Source organism: Limulus polyphemus, unplaced genomic scaffold (genome assembly GCF_000517525.1).
Source record: "Limulus polyphemus unplaced genomic scaffold, Limulus_polyphemus-2.1.2 Scaffold3815, whole genome shotgun sequence".
Taxonomy (NCBI): Eukaryota; Metazoa; Arthropoda; class Merostomata; order Xiphosura; family Limulidae; genus Limulus; species Limulus polyphemus.
Window position 1 is genome coordinate 72,004 of NW_013669425.1, and position 9,763 is coordinate 81,766.

The 9,763-nt window shown below is 36.6% G+C and overlaps 1 protein-coding gene across 11 annotated transcripts in view; it reads left to right on the forward strand.

The window, feature by feature from the left end:
- The window catches only part of LOC106470088 (transmembrane 9 superfamily member 4-like), an 85,519-nt gene that overhangs the window by 71,083 nt on the left and 4,673 nt on the right, over positions 1 to 9,763 (forward strand). For all 11 annotated transcript variants that reach the window (XM_022398654.1, XM_022398646.1, XM_013930615.2 and 8 more), the window contains one exon: positions 727 to 816. In XM_022398654.1, coding sequence (XP_022254362.1) covers positions 727 to 816 — 90 coding nt within the window. The remainder of the gene's footprint in view (positions 1 to 726; positions 817 to 9,763) is intronic.

Here is a 9,763-nt window from a genome sequence, read left to right on the forward strand (position 1 = left end):
AGACCTATTGACATAAATTCATGAAATAGTAGTTCAGTGAAATTTTGAATGTGAGTCAACAAACGAGATCACATGGCCTTTCATGCATGACCCGTCTCGTAAGGGTTAACCCATTCCCTGTTTTAGGTCATTTAACAGTTTTAATGGATAAGCATATTTGACTACTTACCCAGCTAGGTATGAGTGAAGCATATCCTTCTAGTATTATTGAAAGAGAGTGGAGTTAAGAGTTTTAGCAACTAAAAATCCTAAATTTAAATTTTCTCTTGAGTGAAAGTAACTTAAAATATCATCCTTCACATGAGCTTTGAGTGTTACATGTGATGCTCATATAAAGCTCTCTTCTAATCTTATATGTTGAACCTAAACAGCCAGTTGCACTTGCCATGTCATGAGCATCAGCTGCATAACAAGTAATACAAATACACATATAATACTCAGGTGCTTAAGCATTATATCCTGTGAATAACACAATGCACAGGACAGGGATAAGGTTAAGGTATATTGTGCAAATACTCACTCATTTACTAGTTGCTATTAATTTGCCTAGGATATATTTTAAATTATTTTTATGCTTTATAATCACTACTTTAAAGTGATTAATATTTTACAAATCCCATGTTAAATTTATGTGAAAATCATTAAAGAATTAAGTGAGTGACTGCAGTTCATAAAGTGGTATTATGTGTATGTATATATATCTTAACTGTATGTATCATGCTTCAGGATTATCACTGGTGGTGGAGGTCATTCCTTGTGTCTGGGGGATCAGCAGTTTATGTATTTGCCTATGCTGTCTTTTACTTCTGGACCAAAGTATGTTTGTTTTTTTTCATTTTCTTTCTTTCATGTTTCTTACTACCTTATTTTGTGAGTTTCAGTATTAGTATTTTTGATAAGAAAACTGTCAACTTAGCCATGATAAATCAGGTATTGTAAAAAAGTATAGTACAAACAAATCAGTTTTATTTATAGAGAAACTAGTACTATAGTTAACATTACCTTTGTTCTAAATATCTAAATTCCTGAAAACTACAATGTGGAACATCACTAAACTCGCATAACAAAAATTAATTATAACTATTTAATGCCTGCCCTTTTTAAACCATGATTTCAGAAATGTTACTTCCACCGTTTCCTAACTTTAACCTTTAATACCCAGCTTCCAAGATTCTTGGCAGCTAACATTGCTTCCAAAACATGCTCCACTCACATTATAGCTATTACTCCCTGCCAGGGTTTCTTCCTTTGCCCATATAAGCATTGGTCTGATTTTTTCTCACTTGCTCCAGTCTTTTATACCCCACTTAATTGTCCTTGACACTATTTGTCTTGTGACTTCTCCACCTAAGTCAGTGCACCCTCTATCCTGGTACTGTATATAAGCACCTCATTGAGATAATGTTTTCACTTTTTCTTCACAAGGCATTCAGGAATGGTTTCTCTATACTGCGACTGTTAGAGACACTTAGAGCAATTTTTGCATCACCTAGTTGGTTTTCGTAAAAACAAAAAAATTTTTTAGTTCGGCAAGCTGATATTCGACATGAATTTTTGGATTATTATTTCCAGCACAGAGGCAAATCATGTCGCTCCTATCCCACCTCAGATATCTAGCATTGCTCAATAATCTGGGAAGGGGTCACTCTCGGTTGAAACTGTCAGTGATCTTATTTGTAGTAAGAAGGAGACATATGTTCGGTTCAGTGGTGTTCCTCCAGGGGAATCTGAGGTTGCAGTTGAGGGGGATCCTGGACATTCCGGAAAAAATTTATATTCGCTTTTTCCTGCACCTTTGGCCTGGCATGGCTAGGGTGCTTGACTCGCAAGCTGAGGTTCTTGGGTTCAAATCCCCATCCCACCAAATATTTCTTTCAGCTGTGGGGGTGTTATTATGCGATGGTTATTCCCACTATTCGTTAGTAATAGTGAGAACCCAAGAAATGGCGGTCGGTGATGATGACTAGCTGCCTTCCTTGTAGTCTTTCACTTCTAAATTAGGGATGGCTAGTACAGATAGCCCTCGTGTAGCTTTGTGCAAAATTGAAACCAACTCTTGCACCTTCTTTCATTCCATTTGCTTCTCAGGAGGCCACTTTAGGATAAGCATCCTCATGCTGTTTTTCTTCTGTTGGTGGCCTGGCATGGGCAAGTGGTTATGGCACTTGACTCGCAATTTGAGAGTCACAGGTTTGAATTCCCGTCCCACCAAATATGCTCGCCCTTTCAGCCATGAGGCATTATAAAGTGACAGTCAATCCCACTATTCGTTGGTAAAATAGTAACCCAAGAATTGGCAGTGGGTGGTGATGACTAGCTGCCTTCCCTCTAGTCTTTCACTGCTAAATTAAGGATGGCTAATGCAGATAGCCCTCATGTAGCTTTGCAAAGAGATTCAAAACAAACCAAACCAATCTACATCGAGTATGTGATGTTTTGGGTCTTTCCCCAGTTGCTTTTGAGCCTGCACCTTAATTGATGGCTGAAAGGTCTGGGAGCAAATTACTAGTTTTCTCTCCATCCACTGACATTGTGGTTCATACAGAGAGGTTTACTGCTCAGTTATGTGAAGGGACAGCTATACCTTTTCTGCCACAGTTGTTGGAACTGTGCCAGGTGGAAGCATGTTCCAGTTCACAAAGAATACATCTGCTCCTAAAAATTAGGGTTTCTAGAGTGTCTGTAGTTAACCAGAATAGATCAATATCCTCTGGTGTGACAGCAGTAAGTTTACAGACTTACAACTCTAAAGTCCTTCGTGCTGTTTTTTTAACACTAAACTTTCTTGGAAGACTCAAGATCACAAAGTCCACTGATAATGAGCTGGAACCTATGTTAGCGTGCACATTCATTTGATTGCCGGCTTCTACATTCATTCATATTTTTGTTGGCATCTTGAGATTCATTGACTCCAACAGGGGTTTATAGTTCCACCTCCTACTCAAGTGTCCTGACCCCCAACATCAGTCCCTCAGTCATCGGTACCCAGAATAGATACTATCCATATCCAAGGATTCTACTGCTCAGTCTAAACACCTCCTGCAGCATCAGTGACTATTGTATGCCTTCAGGGTCTCTGGGGTTTCAGATCCGAGAATGTCTGGATGTGTGATAAACCTTAACCATGGTTCTATGGGCACCACAGGTCCATAAGTTTGTATTAGTCATTCAGTTTCCATCTTCAACACATTATCCACTCAACCAGTAAGGTTTCCATCTCCTGCATTTCCTTGGATTTTGGAACTTAGTTTTTGACTTACAAGAGTTTGATTGGTCTGGGGCTGGCGAGAGAGTCTTGCCAGTTCTTCCTGGCTTTTATTCCCATCGGTTTGATGGGCACAAGAAGACAGGAGATTGGTGTCCATCCTTCAATCTTCATCTATATCAATTCCTAGATTTTCCAAGTGACTCAAACCTCACTCCAAGTTGGAATTTTTTACTAGGATTGTGATGTCCAATTTCCATGTCATTGGCTCATATCTGCACATTGCCATAGTGATGGCTTCCCGCCACTATTAGCATTTTTTGTGCATGAGGGTCAGGTACAGGAGTTAAGGGTTTTTACCATGAGCTAGCATCAGCACCATGTAGGCTTTGCCAAATCATATGACCCTTTTCTTATGGATGACTGGTTACTGCTGGCACCAACTTGTTCATTGTCCAAACGTCACACCTGGATTCTACTTTCAGAAACAACCAAGACAGGCTTCATTATCAGAGCTGGAACATCTATTCATGCTCCAATTTAATATGTCATCAGTCTGGATATTTTTTTCATCACATATCTCGACTCCCATCCAGTTCTACACTTTTCATCTCCCACTGCATAGATGTTTCTTTCTCTTTTGGGAATGTAGGCATCACTCAAACCCCTCATGCCTTTGGGATGAGCACACAAGAAATCCCTTCAATGGCCTTTATGTGACCAATGGATCATAAGTATTGATTTACTGGATTCCTCAGTTTCCTTATTCAGGATCGTTCTTTTCGATCTTAAGAGGTTGTTAGATCGGAACAATATTCAGATATGGGTTTCTCTTCTGCCACATCCTCCAGAGATCCATCTCTTCATGAATGCTTCGCTTCAGGGATGGGGTGCATATCTCAACAGTCAGGAATTCCAGGATCTATGCACAGAAGGCAAAGCTTCTCTACATAATGTTTTAGACCTTCTTTCTCTTCAATAGGTGATGTCTCATCGTCTGGACTTATTAAGGGGAAAATTGTCAGGCTTCACTCCAACAATTTCACAATGGTGTCTTGCTTTTCCCATCAAGGAGGCACTTGGTCCAGGGCTCTTTGTTTTCGAACCTTGCATCTCCTTTCTTGGAAACACTCCTATCATATCACCCTACTAGCTTGTCATGTTCCTCAGGTGATGAATGTTGTATCAGGTCCATTGTCTCAACCCAAACAGATTCTCCCATCAGAAGAGATGCTGCATTGCAAGGTTTTTATGGTGGATTGGCTCTTATTTTGAAACACTGATGATTGGTGGGTTAGCCACTCATTGGAACACCCAATTACTAGCAATTTGGTTTCCTGTACTTCACCCTCGGCTTTTGCAATGGATGCATTCCATCAGAAAAGGACATGATTACAACTCTAGACCTTCCCTCCAATTTGTATGTTACCCAAGGTACTAACTATAATTTGTTCCAACCCATTGTCAGGTCCTGTTGATAGCACCAGATTGGCAGTTACACCCTGGTTTCTGCTTGTGCAGTACCTTCAGGAGTGTCCACCTCTTCCTCTTTGGCCATCTCTGTGGAGGCAGCCTTGATCTGACATGGTACACTTGACTATCCAGAAGCTCATGCTTCAGGCATGGAGGTTATGCAGTCCTTCGTATGGCATTGGGGTTTAAATTTTAAGATTGCCATGTATTTGTCTCAGTCTTTGCTTAGTCCCACAATAGACATTATCAACAAAAATGGCACATGTATCGGCAGTGGTATATTGAGAAGAAGTTGAACCCACATTGTTCAGTAGTACCAGCCATAACTCACTTTTTGACCTGGTTCTTTGGCAAGGGCTTTCCATCTTCCACAGCCTTCCTGTATAAGGTGGCCTTATCGACTACCATTCAAAACTCAAGACAAAAAGTATTTGAGTCCCCAGTACTCTCTGACTTCTTCAAGTCGTTTTGGATCCTTTGTCCCAAACAACTGTATATTAACGTGGCATTACAGGCCATTTCTCAACACCCATTTAAGACCTTAGCCTGATGTACCATATATCATCTTTCCCTGAAGGTTTATTTTTGTTGCTGCTAACCCACAGTTGTTGCCAGTCAGAGCGGTTTGTGCTGATTGTGCACTGAACACTTTATCATTCTACCTACATCCTCAGACCGGTTCTTCTTCCATAAGACCCTGTCAGCCAGGGAATGGGATAAATTCTTTTCACCAGTTCATCTGGTTACTTTTTTTTTCGCTTCTATAACTGATCGGATTTCATTCATTTGTTATGTCCAGTGAGGGTCTTGAAGATTTTGTTGTTTGCATTAATGCCTTTAGAGATGCTAGACAGCTTTTTATTCATTGAGATCATTCAGTTTCCCAGGTTTTATATCCAGTTACATTGTGGGTACAAAATGCACTCAAAAAACGTTCAAATTCTAGTTTGCAGAGATTGCCCAGCTTAAATCATTTCAGTAATTATAACACCAACACGCTGGAAAATTTAAAGATTCCTACGACACATGTCCAACCTCTCTTCAACAAAAACACTTCTACTACCACCAATCATAAAAGCATTCCCCTTACACTTACGTATCACACATTCAACACACAACTAACTCATATATTGCTTAACAACTTTCACATCTTAATACAGGACAGTACCACCAGTCACGTTTCCTAATAAACCCTTAATTTCTTATAAACGTGACTCGTCCATAGTCAACTTCCGAACAACATACAACAACCATGTCACACAGAAATCGGTACGTACAGTTGCCAGAGGAGCAGATGCAACACTTGCCCTTACATTGATCATAGAACATCTGTTAAGGGCCCTAAGTCAGCCTTTACTGTTAATAGCCATTTCAAGTGTACATCTAAATGTTTAATTTATTGTATTATTTGTAACTACTGTGATTACATCTATATAGGAGAAACCAACTGTATGCTCTCTGAATGCACATGAGAAAACTTGCATAGCATTTTGATTAAAAATCTAGATAAACCTGTAGCTCGACACTCTAACAAAGCTAATCATTCCATTCTTAATTTCGGAGTAATTGCCCTAAGACATGCCCCCCTCCAACACCATTAAAAGAATCAGAATTGAAAAAGAAATCATTTTCAAATTAGGCTGTATAAGTCCCTCTGGTATCAACAAACATTTCAGTTTTTATAAATTTTAACATTAATTTTCTTTCTTTCTTTTTTAAATGGCTTTTTAATAGTTTTTTAAACTTTCAGATATTAACTGTTTAGTTATATATTTGTATAATTATATATTTCCTTCATTATCTCGTCACTATTTTCTTTAGCCTTGTTACATTGTCAACACTATATTGTTTATTTCTCATGTTTTTAACTCACGTTACATTCTTTTCTCGTGTATTGTTCACTTTCTGAACATTCTGCAGTAGTTCGTCACTATCTGTGTTCTGGCTTGAAAAAAGAGCATTTGGTCAAAACGTCCCCATTAAGTAAAACTAAGTTTTTAAGGTGTTTTATCTCCAAAAGTGTAATTTATATATATTGCAGTCCAATTGCCCTAGCCACCAGCGTGAGATATTGGGACTATGGTCCTATAATTCCAACCCTGAGCAGTGGAGTTTTGGCTATCTTGTTGGGACCTGGCCAATAGTGATGATAAATCATGTAAAATTCCACCCACAGTACACAAATTAAGTTCCAGGTGAAGAACATACCTGTTCTGGATGTACTGCAGTTCCTCCACTAGAGTGTCAATCTTCTATTGAGACACCCATGATCTATGCAGATGCTTTCTGTATGGATAATGTCTTCACTGGCCCCTCCACCTTATGAATGTGAGATTCTAGCTGTAGTGTGAGTAAAGGTAAGTATGTTTTGGAAGTTAACATTTTCTTAAATCGAAAATGTATTTCCAGTAATACTTACCTCACACTCTCCAGCCCTTTCTCCCCTCTAAGAGCCGGTGTTAGAGACTATAGATTGAGTCAGTTTCGAAAAAGTGATAACATTATCAGAATGAGGTGGTTAAATACAGTACCAGGATAGAGGGTGCATTGACTTAGATGGAGAGTGCCATGAGACAAATATTGCCAAGAGCAGTTAAATGGGCTATAAAAGACTGGAGCAAGCATAAAAAAATTTGACCAATGCTTAGATGGGCAACGGAAGAAACCCTGGCACTCGAGGTAAGATTTATTGAAAATACATTTTTGATTTAAGAAAATGCCAATTCTCATCATATTTTATTCAAAATTATAACTAGTGGATGAAACTGTTTAAAATTTGATAATAACATTCCGAAAGGTTTGTAGTTTCAGAAAAATAAAGTATTTAATTTTTATTTTTTGTACTATTTCTAATACAAAAATTCTTTATTTAATGTAGTTATTTGCACTTAGACTCTGAATAGTTCACCTGCAATGTGATTTTAATGTGGAATATTAAAGTATTAATTATTATCTTAGAGTTTTCACATTTCATTTGCATGATCTTTAGAATCTGATAAATGAATATCAAAAGTTCTTTTAACATAAATGTTTATATTTTATTTTCCATTTTATCTATTAAATCACTAACTCTACCTATTATCATCAATGTACATTGCAAAGAAATGGAAATATGTACATACCTTTTAGCTCTTTGTAGAAGTCTTTTGAAACTTGATTTTTTTTAATATGCATAACTTCACATCTTTATTTTTTCACTTATATTTTATCTTTAATTTTCCTTTCCAGTTCTTTGTCTTTTGCTATTTATGCCAATGCATAAACTGGTGCCTGTGGAGCTTTATAATTATTATAAGATGACTCCTGTACAGATTCTCATTTCATTAATGTTTTGCACACTCAAAACTCATCATCTGTGTATACACTTTCACAATCTAGGCAACAACAAGTTAAACTTATAAAAATCATTAAACCTTTTGAATATGATTTTTAAAACACAAATAATACATAATTAATTAAAAGATAAAAATAAGACCTAAATACAATTTAACTGTCTCTCTAACTATAGCATATTTAGGTAAGAAACTACTGTAAGTGCTATAGTCGATCAAGCAGAAAACAGTACTAATAGCAGTTACATGTACACTGTGAGGAAAACTGCTTGCCAATTTCAAATTAACCGTTAGTGGAGTATAGTGTTAACTGAGCTCTTTCTAATAACTGTATACATTTGTATCAACTAATTACATGTATGTTGGAAATCTCAAGGCAAAGTACAGAAGTTGGAAATGGCAGCTATCAAGGGGTTGAAAATTTATATCTGTTTTCCAGGCAAAGCAGCTACAGACTTTGGATCTCCTGTGTCAAATAGTTCAAACACACATTCGCTAGCATTTAGATGCTCATGTACATTGCCAGCTTATGTGGCTAAGAGTGAACTACTGCTAAAATATTTTTGTAGCGCATAGATCACATGACAAGAATATTGCAGTTTAAGTATTTTGGTTTAAATGTTTCCTTTGAAACAAAGGAATTATAACTTAGGTAACATAAACATTGTAATTATAACATACATTATCATTATTTATTTCCTGGACATATATTGATAGTAAAGTGGATTAATTAACCCTATTGTGGCAGGTCACATGGCAAAGGCCATGTCATCACGTTTGTTGACTTGCATTCAAAATTTCACTGAACTACTATTTCATGAATTTATGTCAATAGGTTTGGTATCAAACTGTAGATTATAATTAAAATTTTAGAACTATACATTACTCAATTTGTTAATTTAAAAGTAAATATTAAAAAACACAGATAAACCTTGATTTTTGTGTGACACATGGTATGTTAATGCAGCATTAGTTCAAATTAGATGTTTGTGAAGTCAAAATACTACGTCTATAGTTTCATACGAATTAGAAACTCAAATTACAGATTCTGACAAGCTAGAATATAGAATAAGGTCTTATCTTTTCTATTTACTAAGATATTGCTCACATAATAAATCAAACATTGTGGCACCCTGCTCACTTCCTTCGATTTTTGGAAACTCTCCCTTATAAACACTTACTTCTATATACAACATGAATAACCAATCAGAAGCTCAAATTGTCCCCCTAGTGGTTTTCTCAGGCTTTCTAATGTACCTAGCACCATTTCTTTCTTTTAAACCAAGATTTCAATGAGGTAGGTTGTGTCTTTAGTCTGCTCGAAATTTGATATTTTTTTAGACCCAAATACAACTTAGTTACTAAGTTTGATAAATTATAGTAGAATTCTAGGGTATTGATGTAGTAATTTATGATTTGTTAGTTACTCAAAAGTATATATAAAACCAAAAAAAAATATTTTGTTTGATGTCCTCCACATGCAAAATTTTTAAAGGCTTAGCAACCTAAATTAAGCAGCAACTGAGTACAAAGGTTGTACCTAGAAGAGATAATTGTTTGCTTTACTTCTTTATTTACTGTTCTATATTTTAGGAAAAATAAGTTTAAGAACTTATTTATAAATAGCAATAATGTATATACAATTGAAATGTGACAGCATTGTACAAAATACTAGTTGACTAAAACACAGCCAAGACAAGTTACTTTGTACAGACCTTATGTTATTTGATACAGTAACATGAGTGCAAGTGTG